The sequence below is a fragment of the Oryctolagus cuniculus genome, chromosome 13 (assembly GCF_964237555.1).
Source record: "Oryctolagus cuniculus chromosome 13, mOryCun1.1, whole genome shotgun sequence".
NCBI classification, from domain to species: Eukaryota; Metazoa; Chordata; class Mammalia; order Lagomorpha; family Leporidae; genus Oryctolagus; species Oryctolagus cuniculus.
This window is the reverse complement of record NC_091444.1, coordinates 30,730,723-30,748,736: the sequence shown is the minus strand read 5'-3', so window position 1 is coordinate 30,748,736 and position 18,014 is coordinate 30,730,723. Positions and strand designations below refer to the sequence as shown.

Here is an 18,014-nt window from a genome sequence, read left to right as displayed (position 1 = left end):
ATAATGACACTTTTTTTTTTTTTTTACTTATTTATTTTTGAAAGGCAGAGTTACAGAGAGGCAGTGGCAAAGAGAGAGAGAGGTCTTTCATCTGCTGGTTCACTCCCCAAATGGCCACCACAACAGCTGGAGCTGTGCTAATCTGGAGCCAGGAGCCAGGAGCTTTTTCTGGGTCTCTCATGCAGGTACAGGGGCCTGAGGACTTGCATAATCTTCCAGTGCTGTCCCAGGCCATAGCTGAGAGCTGGATATTTAGTGTAGCAGCCAGGACTCGAAGAACCGGCATCCATATGGGATGCCAGTGCTGCAGACTGGGGCTTTAACCTGCTGCTCCACAGCACTGGGCCCTATTGGAAGTGGAACAGCTGGGACTTGAACCAGCTCCCATATGGGGTGCCAGCACTGCAGGCTGTGGCTTTACCTGCTATGCCACAGTGCCGGCCCCGACATGTTTAAAAAATCTGTACTTGTTTAGTACAGTGCAGTTTTTGATTATTTTTATTTTAAAAAATATTTTTAATACAAGTTTGGTTGAATTTATAGATATAGAACCCATGGATATGAGGAAAAATTTTGGTGTAAAACTTCTCAGAAAAATGACAAACAGGATTGGAGGTGAAATATTTGCCAATCTATGAAAGTGTTTAATGAAAAATGAATTTATGTAGGTCTTTTGTGACAGGTAGATCTTAACTCTAACCTAGAACAAAACTGTATATTAATATCAGGTAAAGAAGAAATCAACTTATAACTTCCTGTCTCCTAGTATACTTTTCTTTGATATTTACTCATCTGCCTCCACCATTTCTGTTATTTTTTAATTTTATTAAACATAATAGATTTGGATTTTAAAGATTTATTTAAGATAATTGGAATGAACGAGTGGATGAAAAATCTCTCTGTGTGTCTCCCTCTCACTCTGTAAATCTGCCTTTCAAGTAAATAAGTAAGTCCTTTAAAAAATTCATACATATTATGAGGTTGTGTATTTGTAGGTAAAAAGTAGGAACTGGCTCTTAAATGTTCCTTATTGTGCTCAATGGTCTTAGTGTTTTGGCAGAGTACAGAAAATATTTGCCACAAATATGCCTGTGCTTCCAGCCTGGATAATAAGCACATGAAATAGTCTGCATTTGCTTTACTTGCAGGGAGTGACTACAACCTAACATCATTTTCATTTACAGGTCTTAAGATAATGAGCAATGTGTACAAAAGGTCATTCTCATGGAACAAATCATCTATGATGTTGTGGAAGGGGGAAGTATTCCCCACGGAAGTGGTATCAGCATTCACTTACTGAGTACAATTGTCTTTACCTCTCCTAGTCGAAGGAGTTAGAAAGCTGCTGGGAAAGTGAAAGATGTGGAAGGAGACAGAAGCCTGGCTGTAGGGAAATAGAAAGGGCCTAGCAGGACAATTCCATGTAAGCATGCATGCTAGGAGCACTGTGGGGTTTGCTGAGGGAAACCTTCAGGAAAGACCAGATGTGATAGTGGAGGCTTGCTGTGGTTCCAAATGTTATGTACGTACAGCAAGAGTCGTTTATGTGACTACTGTAAATGTAGGAGAAGGCTGGCTTTCTGTTCTTTTTGCCATGGCCGAGCACAACAGAGGTAGAAAATACTGTTTCCAGTATTAGAATCCCAGCTCCTTTGGACTGGCAAAGACCAAAAAAGCACATCCTCGATTTTTCTGCTATGTGTTTCTAAGCCTTTAAGGATCTCCATTTTATTCACTTCTTTCTAAAAGAGCTGGTTCCAACAGAAGTTTCTCTCTCTCTCTCTCTCTCTCTCTCTCTCTCTCTCTCTCTCTCTCTCTCTGTTGCCCTGTCTTTTCCAGCTTCTAGAGCTGCATTTCTTGCATTCCTTGGCTCCTGACAACTCCCTTGCTCCTTGCAGCCAGCAGTGGAGACTTGCCTCAGCCTTCTTCTTCCTTTGCTTCCCTCTGTAAGGAAACCTTTGCTTTCATGGAAGGGCCCGCCTGGATAATTCCCAATGATCCCCCTCAACAAGATTCCTACTCTGGGACAGTGGCACAGTGCAGTTTGCTGTATAATGTAATACTCACAGATGCCCGAGATTCGAATCTGGATATCTTTGGGGTCATTTTCAGCTACCATAATGAGCATATAGGCAAACTAAGGAGATAAAGCTTTGCAAGGAACCCCAGAAACCCCTCTGTCTCTCTCCTCTGCCTTCCCATTCCCTTATCCTGACTCTTAGAGTCATCACACTTCCTTGTGTATCATTATGGTTTCACTACTGAATGCACATCCTTAGTTACTGTACTCATCTAGGTCATTTATTCAGAAAAAATTTCATGCATAGATTTTAAAATGTCCTTCAATTTCAAATTTTGTTCTTCATTTTTGTTTCCTTACTATTTATTCACTGAAGGAAAAGAGCACTTGGCCTGCAGGGTTTTCCAGAGTCTGGATTCTGAAGAGTGTGTACTCTTAGGGAAGTTTAAGTTTCTCTACCCTCTGCTTTGTTTGGTAATTGGCTCAGGTGTTATCCCTGTGGCACAGATCAGTGGTGGGTTGTTGTTCATTAGGTGACACATAATTTGTAGTTGTCTCTCTCTTTGTGACGATGGTTGTGGGTGATGGGCAACACCTAAATTTATTGATTGCTGGGGCTTGCAAAATGGTGACTTGTAATTTTGTCATTTCTCTTCTCTTTTAGTACTAGGATTATTTACAGATTAAGGCTTTCTCTTGCTTCTTATTTGGTTACCAGTGATATATTTTGAACAGGGAAATTAATACTAATGCTTTATTCTTTATCTTTATTTACTAGTTTTCAGAATAAGTAATTTAATGTCATTTAAATAATTTATACCTTTAAATGCCATTAAGGCACATGTCATTATAACACATGTATTCAGACATATGAGTATATTTAATGAATTTCAATCAATTGCAATTATAATTCATTGTGAAGTTCACATTGTCCCATTTTTGGTGTGTGAGAACCTCTGTAGATTGTCTCCTGGAACCTTCATGAAGGGCCAAGTAAGTAGTCATAGACAGCATCCTTCCTATTCAGTATGGTAAAATGTTTCATACTGTTTTTAACCATTTCCTGGCCAGGGCCTGGAATCTAGTTACAACCTGGATGCTTCTAGGTTGACCATTCTTTCTAGGCTTAGTGCACCAAAGTACAGGAACACAGACATACATTACCCTGCTTGTGCATGTATTTGTGTGTTGTGTGTGAACGTATTTGTGTCTTAGGGATGCCTTGTCCTCTAGTTTTGTTGTTGAGTGTCCATGAGTTCTTAGTTTTGCCATTTAGTTCTGCCTTTTTGTGAAGATTTGGAGAATTTTTTTTTTTTTTGACAGGCAGAGTGGATAGTGAGAAAGAGAGACAGAGAGAAAGGTCTTCCTTTTTGCCATTGGTTCACCCTCCAATGTCCACCACGGCCGGCGTGCTGCGGCCAGCGCACCGCACTGATCTGAAGGCAGGAGCCAGGTGCTTCTCCTGGTCTCCCATGGGGTGCAGGACCCAAGCACTTGGGCCATCCTCCACTGCCTTCCCAGGCCACGGCAGAGAGCTGGCCTGGAAGAGGGGCAACCGGGACAGAATCTGGCACCTCGACAGGGACTAGAACCCGGTGTGCCGGCGCCGCTAGGTGGAGGATTAGCCTATTGAGCCGCGGCGCCGGCCTGGAGAAATTTTAAAATTTTGATATGACCACTGCCATATTTGTAAGTTCAGTCTGCCTACTTTTAATCAAAACTTTGATTAGCACATTTCTTTCTTTTTTTTTTTTTTAAGATTTATTTATTTATTTATTTGAAAGTCAGAGTTACACAAAGAGAGAAGGAGAGGCAGAGAGAGAGAGAGAGAGAGAGAGAGAGAGAGAGGGGGGCCTTCCAACTGCTGGCTCACTCCCCATATGGCTGCAACAGCTGGAGCTGGGCCTATTTGAAGCAGGAGCCTCTCCTGAGTCTCCCATGTGGGTGCAGGAGCCCAAGGACCTGGGCCATCTTTTACTGCTTTCCCAGGCCATAGCAGAGAGCTGGGTTGGAAGTGGAGCAGCGCCCCTATGGATGCCAGCACTGCAGGACGTGGCCTTACCTGCTGCACCACAGCACTGGCACCAGCACATTTATTTCTACATTTAGGGCCAATTATTTATGTTAATCAAGAAGCAATTGGATGACCAGTGTTACTTAGTACCCCAACTGATTGTTATTTTAAGAACCACTCTGTTAGACTCTTTACAGATTGAAGATAGAAATCTTGAGATACAAATTCCTTTTTAGAAAGCACACTTTGCTCACTCCATCATTTCCACATTCTTTGTTTTATTAATTTTATGATTGAAGAGGATCACATTCAGTGTTGGTTTATATTGTGTACTAGACCTAACTCTGAACATACTTTGTCTATGTCTGACATTCAGTTCCATCCTTAAACGTTTATTTGGCATTATTGAGAATGTATTGCCAAGAATGAGCTGCAAATCCTGGAGACATTTCCCAACTAAGACTTGGGCATTCTGGAATAGCTCTGCCCATGCCCACAATGATTAACATGTTTAGCACAGAGAAGGGAAGTGTTTTATTCCAGGTGAGATATAAAAATAAGATCTATTTTTGCAATTGCTTTATTTTTTCCCTCAGTAAACGATATGAACTAGACACCTTTTTTTTAAGATTTATTTCTTTGAAAGGCAGAATTACAGAGAGAGGGAGAGAGAGAGAGAGAGTGAGCTAGCCCGCTCTTCTTTCCTCTGGCTCACTCCCCAAATGGCTACAATGCCCAGGGCTGGGCCAGACCAAAGCCAGGAGCCAGGAGCTTCATCCAAGTCTCCCATGTGAATGCAGAGAATGGACTGAATGGACTCAGGCCCTCTTCTGCTAATTTCCCAGGCACATCAGCAGGGAGTGGGATCAGAAGTGGAGCAACTGGTTCTCAAACCAGCACCCATATGGAATGCTGGCATCACAGGCAGCAGCTTAACTGTCTATGCCACAATGCCAGCCCCTAGATATATTTCTTTAGGATCCTCTTCAGAGAGTAAAATGTTAAATTTTAAATAGACCTTATTAAAGGTTCTATTTTATTATTAAATGTTGAAACTTAATATATGTGTCTTTTGAACTTTATCTTATGAAATCTTGGTTGTTTTAGGATAGCATTTGTTTGCCTTATTGTCTAGGTCAGTAGCCCACAATAGCTTGGCAATAGAATCTCCTAGATCTTTAAGAATACTGATTCTGGGGCTGCTATTGTGGCACAGTAGCTAACCTGATGCCGACAATGCTGGTGTCCGTCCTGAATCACCAGTTTGAGTCCTGGCTGCTGCGATCCCTATCCAGCTCCCTAAAATGTGTCTGGCAAGGAAGAAGATGGTTCAAGTACTTGGCACCCTGCCAACCATGTAAGAGACCTGGATGGAGTTTCAGGCTCCTGACTTCAGTCTGACCCAGACCCGACAACTGTGGCCATTGGGCAGTGAACCAGTGGATAGAAGATTTCTTTTAGTGTGTCTCTCCCTCTCTGTGTATCATTCTGTCTTGCAAATAAATAAAATAAATTTGGGTTTATAGGTCTAGGCCTGGACACAGGTATCCTAGGTTTTTATTGTACAGCCTATCTATCTTGTTAGTTCATAAACTGATGGTCTCCATGGTCAAGTTTAGCTGGCTCTCAGGAGCACAAATATGAGGACTGTTTCCTTTAACTTACAGTTCAAAGTAAACCAGCACCAACAACCAAAGCTAAATAATTACATAAATTAATTCCACTGCCAGTTCTGTTGAGCTTGGTATCAATATCTGAATTTAGCCAAAAGAACAACCCAGAGATTAAAGCCATAGAGCCAGAACTTGAACTAGGATCCCTAATGGAGATTAATATTTTCTTCAGTAGTCTGGCAGCTGAATCATGGTCTAATTAAATAGTTCAGATTTAGTGAGTTTGCATTTAAAGTATTAGCAGATCTGAGAATGGGTAAAGCTAAAATGAGTTAGAATCTTTTCTGTAAATGGGAAGTTAAATTATCATAGTAATTTGATTAAATCATTTTTAAATCTCTCGAGCTAAATCACAGGCTTTAAAGAATAGTTTGAAGTCTTAATTGCTGTTTGTGAGCATATCTCTCTGCTATTTGTTCTCGCCTCATTTCCTGTGACATCCTATAATATATATCCTGCTGGGCTGGAGTAGTGGGGAAGGCAAGGCTTCGGGTGCAGGCTGAGGTGACTGTGTGGCTGCCTGTAAGCACTTCAAGGTATGCCGTGTAGAAGAAAGGAGACTGATTCTTTATCGTTCCAGTGTTTACAGCCAAGACCAAAGGATGGAGTTTGAAGACAGACTTGGAGAAAGACATTTCTAGAAAATAGTGCTGTCTGTAGTAAGGGAGAATCCATACTCTACATGCAATTAAAAATGTCTTCATTAGGAATATTGTAGAGACAGTTGCACTGAAGACAGAAGTGTCGATGAGATGGTTCAGAGAACCATTTCATCTCTCTCTCTTTCACAAGGAAATTCCATGGGCAGTGTTACATATTCAATGAGCATAATTCAATCCAGGAAAACTTAGGTTGAAGCCTCACTATGACACTTACTGTTGTGTCACCTGACTTGCAGGGTCCTTGGGAGATGGAACGAGGCAATGTTCACCTCAAGTAGGTGTTTGATGATTGATAGATTTAGTGTTTATTAAAATCTGCTAGATTGGGGCCTGGTTAGAAAACAATTGTTTTGTTTTAATTTTGTTTGGTCTCTAAAGAATGCAATCCATCCATCTGTTCCCCTCTGTTTTAATGTGGAGAGTTAACATAGTTCCGGGATAGGTTGGCTAAGTCCAACTTGTCGCTCCCCCTCTTCGCGGAGGAGCGACACTGAACCCTGCCTAGGCTTCATATCCGAGTCACGGCACCATTATGTCGCTCCCCCTCTTCATGGAGGAACGACACAGGACCCTGTGCTGTTCTTTTGTCTGCTCGGCCCTCCCCGGGTTTGCTGCTGGTTCTTCCCGGGTTGGCTACCGTCCCTCCCACCTCCGTGGAAGGGCGGTTCCCCCTGCCACTTTCCCCACTTCCGCAGGGGAGCGGCACACCGCCGGCCGGCTCTCTCGGGGGCTGCACAGGTGTTCCTTCAGATAGATGTTCCTGGTGCATGTTGTCTCTCTCCTCCTTTATAGTCCTCTTCCACCAATCCCAACTCTGCTACCCACACGCCGAGTACGCTGCTCTCCTCCAATCAGGAGCGGGATCAGCTCCTGCAGGTTACTGGTTGAACTGGAGGCAGCTGTGTAGAAGCTGTTTCCTCCTCTCCCAGCGCCATATTGTGGGAGAGCAGATGCATAGAATAAGTCTTTAATTCCAGTAACTTAGTCTAGTCCGAGTTGCTCCCCACACAACTCATCTCCATTCCCTATGTACAGGGTCCTTACGGCAATCCTTTGTACACCTAGTCTCATCATTAGTGTGTGTCCTTTCCTTCCATTTTTCTCTGAGGCAGCCTTGAAGTACAGAAATAGAGAGAAAGAGGGGTGGGTATTACTCCTAGTGGATAAGATGTTACCACTTGTGATGTCTACATCCCATTTTGGGGTGTCTGGGTTGAAATCCCATCTTCTGATTCCAGCTTCCTGGTAATGTGTATCCTAGGAGACAGTAGGTAATGGCTCAAGTAGTGTAGTCTTGTGTGGGAGATTCATATTGAGTTTCTAGCTTCTAGGCTCAGCCATTTTGATACCCCTCATAAGTGTGTATACACAATCACATATACATATACTTTTTATATAAATGCATATAATACATACATAAATTTTTTAAAGATTTATTTTATTTATTTGAAAGAGTTACAGAGAGAGGCAAATAGGGAGAGAGAGGTCTTCCACCTGCTGGTTCGCTTCCCAAATGGCCGCAACAGCTGGAGCTGCACCAATCCGAAGCCAGGAGCCAGGAGCTTCTTCTGGGTCTCCCATGTGGGTGCAGGGGCCCAAGGACTTGGGCCATCTTTTACTGCTTTCCCAGGCCACAGCAGAGAGCTGGATCGGAAGAGGAGCAGTCAGGTCTTGAACCAGCACCCATATGGGATGCCGGTGCTTCAGACCAGGGCTTTAATCCACTGCGCCACAGTGCTGGCCCCAATAAATATAAATATATATAAATTAAAGGAGTGATTGTGTGGTGCCATTTAAAAGAAACAAAGAAAAGCCTATTACAGCATGCCTGTAATTTCCATGGCTGTTTTTCCATAGCTGCACGTGGCTGCAGACAGTGCGTGTGCACATGAAATAGGTGAATGACCATGTAGAGGGGAACCAGGCTGGAGAGAAACATAGGTGGAAATAGTCCACGGGGAAAGGCTGGATGTATTTTGGGGATGCCTTCCGTATACTCCAGGGCACCATTATCAATGCTATTTCCTTTTTGAGAATTTTTTGTTTCTACCAGACAGAAATCGAGTCTTGAGCAGTAAATACTTGCAAAGCAGCTCTACTCCAGATTATTCAAAATTCTTTGGAAGAAATGTACACACCAACCTGTGATCCTCTCACCAGCAATATGGTGAAATATTGAAAATAACAGCATAAGAGAAAAAAAACAACATACAAAATACAAAGAAGTTTAAAAACACATGTTGCTAGTTAAATCCATCTATCTTTTCACTACTTTGCCATATTTCTTTAACGTTATATATTTAGCCACTTGATTTTAAATTATGTTGTGTCCCATTTTGTTCATGTGATATATATTTGAATTGTATGAAAGATTAAGCTAACCACATATATCTTAGAGCTCAGCGTTCTCAGAGAACTAGAATTATTAAACATGAAGAATCCCCCAAAGACTCCATTATGTGTAATTAACAGATAAACTGTCATCAGAATCAATAAAACGTGCTAAATGATTCAAACTTGTATATAATTAAGTGTCTCTTTTAGAGCTAGAGCTGTAACTTTTATTTTTTCCCCACATCTCACATTTCTCACAAGAATAATTGTGGCAACCTTCTTAACCCTTTGTTTGCTTGATTGGATTAATTTTCAAATTTGTCATTTAAGGGCAAGGTTCGCCTTCACAAATGTGAAATATGTGTGAATACTCAATAATCTCAAGACACCATTCGCTTTTCAGCAACAGGGAAGTTGACTGTGCATGCATGCTTTGAAGAATAGTTAGTAGGACATTCAAAATCCTAGAAAGATAAGCATTTTTTTTTCTTTTTTATTGTTTTGGCCTAGTGCTAGATTCACTGTGTTGACACAGACTTCCTAAGGTCTTAGTCTTCAGCATTGTTCCCCTTTAGAAAATATGGGCTTTTTCCAGGCAAGATTAGAATATATTAACATTTTTAGAAACATAATTTTTAAATTTTACCTATTTGAAAGGCAGAGCAACCAGAAGAGAGAGATAAAGAGAAAAACAGATGGAGAGATACTTGGGTACTGGTTCACTACCCAATTTCCACAAAGCCAGAACTGGCCTGGATCAAGTTGAAGCCAGAAGCCATGTCCATGCCATTTAGGTGGCAAGGACTTAACTCCTTGAGCCATTATCTGCTGCCTCCTGGAGTGTGCTTGTAGCCAGAGCTGGATCAGCAGCAGAGGTGGACTGAATACTCAGAATTCAGATATAGGATATGAGCATCCCCAGTGACGGCTTAATCACAATGTCCTCCCCAGTTTACTTATTTTTAATTGATTTTCATTTGAAAGACAGAGAGACACACAAAGGTCTCCCATCTGCTGGTTCACTCCCCAAGTTCTCGCAACAGTTAGGGCTGGGCCAGGCTGAAGCCAGGAGTTCAGAACTTAATCCAAGTCTTGCATGTGGGTGACAGGAACAGAAGTACTTCATTCGTCATATGCTGCCTCCCAGGGTACGCATTAGTAGGAAACTTTCATCAGAAGTGGAGCCCAGACAGAAAACTTAGGCAGTGCAGTGTGGGGTGTGAGGATCTCAGTTGAAACATTAACCACTGCACCAAATGACTGCTCCAAGTTCAGAATTTTAAGCAACTTTATCTCACACAGCACTTAGAATAATACTTTTAATAGATGGCCTTCCATAATTGTTGAGCTGAATGAATAAATTCATGAGTGAGGTAATGAATAAAAGACCCAAGATTATCATCTGTTAACAGAATAGCCTTTTCTTGGCCAGTCTTAGGAGAAAGCACAAGTTTCCAATAATAAGGAATTCCCACCTTCTAAACTAATATTTGAAATTGCTGATGGGGGAAGTTGGAAATGTGAGACTCTGAACTTTGAGAAGTTCAAGAACAATGCTTAACTTTTGTAACTTCCGTCTGCATCGGTTGATGGCGACTAATGTGATTCCTTGCGTTTTCTGCTTCGTTGTACAGACTCCATGCACATAGAAGACGTAGAAGCCGTGCAGAAGCTTCAGGATGTCTTGCACGAGGCCCTGCAGGATTACGAGGCTGGCCAGCACATGGAAGACCCACGCCGAGCCGGCAAGATGCTGATGACGCTGCCGCTGCTCAGGCAGACCTCCACCAAGGCCGTGCAGCACTTCTACAACATCAAACTCGAAGGCAAAGTCCCCATGCACAAACTTTTTTTGGAAATGCTGGAGGCCAAGGTCTGACTAAAAGCTTCCTGGGCCTTCCCATCCTGCACGTCGAAAAAAGGGAAAATAAACCCAAGAGTGATGTCGAAGAAATGTAGAGTTTAGTTAACAACATCAAAAACCAACCAAGACTGCACTGATATTTTAGCAGCAAGACTGTGAAGCAGCCTTCAGACTCCTGCGTCTTCCTGACGATTTCTACTTTTTCGCTCATCTTTTCTCCCTTTCTTTCATTTCTCTTCCTCTCCAGTTTGTTTTCTCCCTGCCTTCTTCCCCCCTCCCTGTTTCTTGGCTTCCTTCATTCGTGGTTTCTTCTTCCCCTCATTTCCTTCCTTCCTTCTTTCTGCTCGCCTGCCCTCCCTCCCCCCTTTCCTTCCTTCCTCCCTCCCTCCCTCCTCTTCCTCTTTTCTCATTTTCCCTTTTTCTTCTAAATTTTAAATGGTTCTAGTTGCAAGAAATATTTCCTTCCTCCCCTCCCCTCCCCTCCCCTCCCCTCCCCTCCCCTCCCCTCTCCTTTCCTCTCCTCTCCTCACTTCTCCTCTCCCCTTCTCTTCCCTGCCTTTCCCCTCCCTCCCTTTCTGTTCCTATCCTTCCTGCTGCTGCTGAACTTTTAGAAGAAGTCTAACAGAGAGTGGTGGAAGCCAGCCCTGCCAAAGGATGGAGATCCATTGTATGGATGCCAGTGACCTTAGCGTGAACCATAGCGTCCCCAATGACTGAGGAATCAAAGCGAGAGAACCAACGCACCTAGAAGTACAGTGCAACACAAACGAATTGACTGATGCAGTATTAGGCTTCACGGGAGCAGCCTCTGATTAGACAACCTCAGCCACGTTGCATCGGCTGCTGCTTATCATTGCTTTTCCATCTAGATCAGTTACAGCCATTTGATTCCTTAATTGTTTTTCAAGTCTTCCAGGTATTTGTTAGTTTAGCTACTATGTAACTTTTTCAGGGAATAGTTTAAGCTTTATTCATTCATGCAATACTAAAGAGAAATAAGAATACTGCAATTTTGTGCTGGCTTTGAACAATTATGAACAATTATGATGAAGGACAAATGAATCCTGAAGGAAGATTTTTAAAAATGTTTCGTTTCTTCTTACAAATGGAGATTTTTTTGTACCAGCTTTACCACTTTTCAGCCATTTATTAATATGGGAATTTAACTTACTCAAGCAATAGTTGAAGGGAAGGTGCATATTATCACGGATGCAATTTATGTTGTGTGCCAGTCTGGTCCCAAACATCAATTTCTTAACATGAGCTCCAGTTTACCTAAATGTTCACTGACACAAAGGATTAGATTACACCTACAGTGACTCGGCGTAGTCACGCCTGTAAGCACTGCACATCGAACACTGATCCGTAGAGTTATCACAAGTGCACCTCTCTACCGGGAGGTCCAGTTGCCATATTATTTCTAGCTGCCTCGGTGGTTAGGAGTGAGATTCTGCCTATTTGCAAAGTTGCAGACCTTGTCTCAGAAGGAGCTGTGAGCCAGTATTCATTGAAGAGGCAATAAGGCAAATGCCAGAATTAAAAAAAAAATATCAAAGACAGCAGACGCCTGACCAAATTCTAAAACCTGATCCATATGAGTTTATTCATTTAGAAATGTTTGTTTAAATTAATCTGTGGTTTTTTACCAAGAGCTAAGCCAATATATGTGCTTTTCCACCAGTGTTGTCACAGCATGAAAGTAAGTCAGGTTTCAGACTGTTGAGGTGTAATCTAATGAAGAAATCAATTAGATGCCCCCGAAATCTACAGTCGCTGAATAACCAATAAACAGTAACCTCCATCCAATGCTATACCAATGGACCAGTGTTAGTAGCTGCTCCCTGTACTATGTGAACAGTCTTATTCTATGTACACAGATGTAATTAAAATTGTAATCCTAACAAACAAAAGAAATGTAGTTCAGCTTTTCAATGTTTCATGTTTGCTGTGCTTTTCTGAATTTTATGTTGCATTCAAAGACTGTTGTCTTGTTCTTGTGGTGTTTGGATTCTTGTGGTGTGTGCTTTTAGACACAGGGTAGAATTAGAGACAATATTGGATGTACAATTCCTCAGGAGACTACGGTAGTATATTCTATTCCTTACCAGTAATAAGGTTCTTCCTATTAATAATTAAGAGATTGAAACTCCAAACAAGTATTCATTATGAACAGATACACATCAAAATCATAATATTTTCAAAACAAGGAATAATTTCTCTAATGGTTTATTATAGAATACCAATGTATAGCTTAGAAATAAAACTTTGACTATTTCAAGAATATAGATAAGTCTAATTTTTAAATGCTGTATATATATGGCTTTCACTCAATCATCTCTCAGATGTTGTTATTAACTCGCTCTGTGTTGTTGCAAAACTTTTTGGTGCGGACTCGTTTCCAAAATTATTGCTACTTTGTGTGCTTTAAACAAAATACCTTGGGTTGATCTTTCATCATCCCAGTGCTAGGAATACTGTGTATCTATCATTAGCTATATGGGACTATATTGTAGATTGTGGTTTCTCAGTAGAGAAGTGACTGTAGTGTGATTCTAGATAAATCATCATTAGCAATTCATTCAGATGGTCAATAACTTGAAATTTATAGCTGTGATAGGAGTTCAGAAATTGGCACATCCCTTTACAAATAACAGCAGAAAATACAACTCCTGGGAAAAAAAAAGGTGCTGATTCTATAAGATTATTTATATATGTAGGTGTTCAAAAAAGATTATTTTCCAGAAAGTTTGTGCAGGGTTTAATTTGCTACTGTTCAGCTACACTATATATAAATAAAATATAGACAATATATACATTGTTTTCGCTGTATCACATTAAAGTACTTGGGCTTCAGAGGTAAGAGGCAGCCAGCTGAAAACAGGAGATGGAGATGAGATACAGTTTTAGTTTTCAGTTTAATTAACACTCTGCATTACAAAAGAATAAGTATTTCACAAATAGGAATCAAACACTAAAATTAGATCTAAAAGAACTGCACGGGCTTTAGGGTTAAATGCTCATCTTAAACCTCTCTGGAGGATACTTTTTCAAGATTAAAGCAAGACCAGTTACTTAATGTGAACTTTTGGGAAGTTATAAAGGTGTATGTTTTAGTCATATGATTTTAATTTTTATTTTGCTTCTTTTAGGTTTGTTCTTATTTAAAGCAATATGATTGTGTGTGACTCCTTGTAGTTACACTTGTGTTTCAATCAGATCAGATTGTTGTATTTATTCCACTATTTTGCATTTAAATGATAACATAAAAGATATAAAAAATTTAAAACTGCTATTTTTCTTATAGAAGAGAAAATGGGTGTTGGTGATTGTATTTTAATTATTTAAGCGTCTCTGTTTACCTGCCTAGGAAAACATTTTATGGCAGTCTTATGTGCAAAGATCGTAAAAGGACAAAAAAAATTTAAACTGCTTATAATAATCCAGGAGTTGCATTATAGCCAGTAGTAAAAAAATAATAATAATAATAAAACCATGTCTATAGCTGTAGATGGGCTTCACATCTGTAAAGCAATCAATTGTATATTTTTGTGATGTGTACCATACTGTGTGCTCCAGCAAATGTCCATTTGTGTAAATGTATTTATTTTATATTGTATATATTGTTAAATGCAAAAAGGAGATATGATTCTGTAACTCCAATCAGTTCAGATGTGTAACTCAAATTATTATGCCTTTCAGGATGATGGTAGAGCAATATTAAACAAGCTTCCACTTTTGACTGCTCTTTCGTATTGTGTTTCTTCTTTTCCCACTAAAGAATCAAATCAATAAACACTGCCCTTTGTTGCTCCCATTCAAAGAGTATCTCTGAGTACCTGTTTCCTAAAAATAAAGTAGGAGTTTAAATAAGAGCTATATAAAGGCTTGTCAGAATGAATTCTAATGTGCCCTGAGACACTTTGCATACTCTTAAATATGCAAAATGTCTCTTGGCACCCTAGAATTCATTCTGACAAGCCTTTATATAGCTCTTATTTAATCTTAAAGCATCTCCACATCATCCTGCATTACTCAAAATCATCGCTTCTATGTCAATGTCATAACAGAAAACTTTCCCCCCTATTTTAAGATCATATTAAAACCTGCTAGAGACACCTATTATTTCCCTCTCTCAACAGTTAAATCATGCACCCGCGCCGAGCTTTTCAGCAGGACGGAGGCCCCGTGCAGCAGCAGTGAGTTGCCGACCACATTTCCTGAATGGGAGTCAGCAGCAGAGTTTATAGATCGCTGTGAATTAGGAGGGGGAGCTGTCTTCGAATTCAAGAGAGTTAAACAGCACCACTGACAGCAAATGGCCCCCCCGGCCTTTTACACTCGGAGAGGTTACAGCCCTCGCTGCTCCGGGTCAAGTTGTAGCTTCCACTGGACCCTCCTGGAGCCATCACCGAAGTGCTAATATGTGCTTTCCTGGCTTCTCTGCCTATCCTGAGAGTGTTTTGTCATTGTGTTTGCCCACCATATTTCTCACCTTTCAGAGGTGGCTGGCTCTCTGGAGGAGCAAGCTGATGACACAAAGGCCACTAGGCTGAATTGGTTTTAGGAGCATGAGATTACCTAAATCACTAAGATGTGCTCGCTCACGGGAGCTCAGCAGGGTCTGTCCTGTTTTAATGTCTTTAGAGGGGGCAGCCGCTCAGTGTTGACTCCGAGAGATTTTACTTTGGATATTTTCAAAGTACTGGGGCGGAATTAAAACAATCCAAGTTACCAACCTTCAAAGACATATATTGCATCTAGAATTTTCCAGTGAGGTTCTCAGAGGTTTACAGACTCAACTTGCTTGCTGTTTTTTGTACTTTAGAATTATTACAGATCAATATTCCTAGTACTGATGTTTTAATCATGTATGCTTTGGGTGTAAAAAAATAAATCACAGTTTTGGCATATTGTGTTTCTTAGTATATAATGGTACTAGAAAACAAATCATGGAAAATGGGATAAAACTTTTGAAATCTAAGCATCTTTTTCCTAGTATACTTTTTGAAGATATGTTTTATAGATGGATTCCAAAATTGCCCCCAAAATAAACTAATCTTTTAATTCCATTTACATAAACATTAAAAAGTACCCTTGTATAAGCAAGTAACTCTGACAAATGGGTTATATATTTGTTGTTGTTAATTTGTATTTATTTATTTGAGAGAGAGAAAGTTCCCATCTGCTGCTTCACTCTACAAATGCCCACAATGGGTGGGGCTAGGCAGGCGCCAAGCCAGGAGCTAGGAACTCAATCCATGTCTCCTATGGAGGTGGCAGGAACCACATTAGTTGAGCCATCACTGCTCTCTCTCAAGTTCTGTGCTGGCGGGAAGCTGGAGTCAAGAGCTGGAGCCAGAAGTTGAACGCAGGCTATCCAGTAGGGGATCTTGGTGTCTACACACTAGGCTGAATGTCTGCTCCTTATATATTCCTTTGAAGGAATCACTTTTATTTTACCAGTTGCTTATAGACAATTTTTTGAAACAAGTGTTTCTTAAACTTGTTCCCCTATTTGGGTCACCTGGGGGATGTCAGTCCCACCCACAGGGATTGAGGTTTCATCGTTGGAGAAGGGGCCTGGGCCTTGGGATGTTTAGAAAGAATCTCCAGGTGAGTCCAGCTGAATCAAAATCCACGTGGGAAAGGGCTGCTTTAATTGTTATACTCTTCTCCAATAAGCCAGGGCTTGGCCTCTAAGGTAAAGGACTTTTACAGATGGGTTCTTGAGTTTTTGTTAGGGTTTAGGGTTTTCGTTTTGGTTTTACTATCATGACAATTTATTTTTTTCTTTTTTCTCACGGTGTGAAATGCACCTTGATTTTTTTTGACATTCCCTCTCCCTACTAACACTTTCCTCATTCCCAACTCCTCCTTTCCCAAACACAGGGGGAACACATTTTATTAGCTTGCTCCCAAATCCCATTTCCTGGTTATGCCCATGCTCAAACACCTGGGTGCAGCATATCTCACAATCATTTTTAAAATCCTATTAATTTGGTCCTTTACTGACATATAAAATTAATTTAAATGTGTTTAAAAATACCTGTGTTTTTTCTCCTGAAAAGCAAATGAAATTTTGATTTCTTGGAATGGCTTCTTTTACTTGTGGTTGATTCATGTGAGAAGTAGAAATGAAAAAAGAATAGAAACAGAGAATTTCATTCTTGTTTTTTTGCAAAAACTTTACGCATACTTTACCTATTGCAAAATTTGATTTGTGATTAATCTGTGGGGGAAGAAAAGAGATATGCTTAATTTTTGTTTTAATCCACAATGGTTTACACACCGAATGGATGCTTCGATAATCCAATAGAGGGGAAAGTATTTAAGTCACTGTGTCTTGCTCTTTCAAATCCCAGAATCTAGCTCCTTATGCACCTTGGTGGTATAGAAAATACAAAATGAAACAAGCAGCAATTGATGGATTGCATACTGTGTCTTATTGTGCAACAAAAAGGAATTTCAAAATATAATTGTCCTTTCCCAGGAGTATTTATCTTGTTCTCCATGAAGTTAAAGGTCTGAAATAATGTGCCCATCAGGGCTCAGTGTTGCATGTCCATGCCAGTTGGTCCAAGGGCTTGTTATGATGGTAATGACCTACTGGAACGTGAGCTTGGATTGCAACAATACGACTGCTACCAGCTCACCCGCTGGGAGAAATATTTTATTATTGTCAAATATCCTCCACAGAGATTTGTTTTGCCTGTTCCTGTTTAAATTAAATTCAAAGCAGAACTGTATTACTATTTCTCTAGAGTGTATTTCAGATAAACAACCAGTCTCAAAATTTAGGATTCCTGGCTAGTTCAAATTTGTTTATTAGCAGAAAAATTATAATAGGTGACACCATAGCTGCAGGAATATTATGATTGCAGCTACACAAGAGATTTACGTACTGAGCCCATGGCCTAAAAGCAAGAACTCCCTTTTTCATTACAGATGTCGGCCAGATTAATAATTAACAGCTCCATCAATTGTACAACCTTAACAAAAAGATGTACCACTGTGCTAATGCATGGCCATAACATGCCACAGGACATGAAACAGAAACATTGCTCCAAGTAAGTATGTTTAAATTTAAGATCATAAGCCAAATGTGTGTTGCATGTATGTGTGCATGTTTCTGTGTGCACAAAATTTTTTTAAACAGCAGTGTAGTAGACGCAGCACAGAGTGCAAAGCAGGAATGAAACTGCTCTTTGAGCATGATATATCTTTCCCAACATTTACCAAAAAACAGTATTTGTTTTATTTGAGAGTCAGAGAATTAGAGAGAGAGATGAGAGAAACAGAGAGCACTCTCATCTGCTAATTCACTCCCCCAAAGCCCCCGACCATCAGAGCTGGACCAGGTGGAAGCCAGGAGTCAGGAACTCATTCCAGGCCTCCCATGTGAGTCCTTAACCCATCACCTGCTGCCTCCCAGGGTGCACATCAGCAG

At 40.6% G+C, this 18,014-nt stretch overlaps 1 protein-coding gene across 11 annotated transcripts in view; it reads left to right on the top strand.

Annotated features, from left to right (window-relative positions):
* Positions 1-14,311, top strand: part of ESRRG (estrogen related receptor gamma) — a 656,681-nt gene extending 642,370 nt beyond the window's left edge. For 6 of the 11 annotated variants that reach the window (XM_051820569.2, XM_051820570.2, XM_051820572.2 and 3 more), the window contains exon 8: positions 10,338-14,311. In XM_051820569.2, coding sequence (XP_051676529.1) covers positions 10,338-10,582 — 245 coding nt within the window. In that variant the 3' untranslated portion in view covers positions 10,583-14,311. The remainder of the gene's footprint in view (positions 1-10,337) is intronic. The other 5 variants (XM_070055323.1, XM_070055322.1, XM_002717508.5 and 2 more) reach the window with 1 other exon arrangement.
* Positions 14,312-18,014: the final 3,703 nt, after the last annotated feature.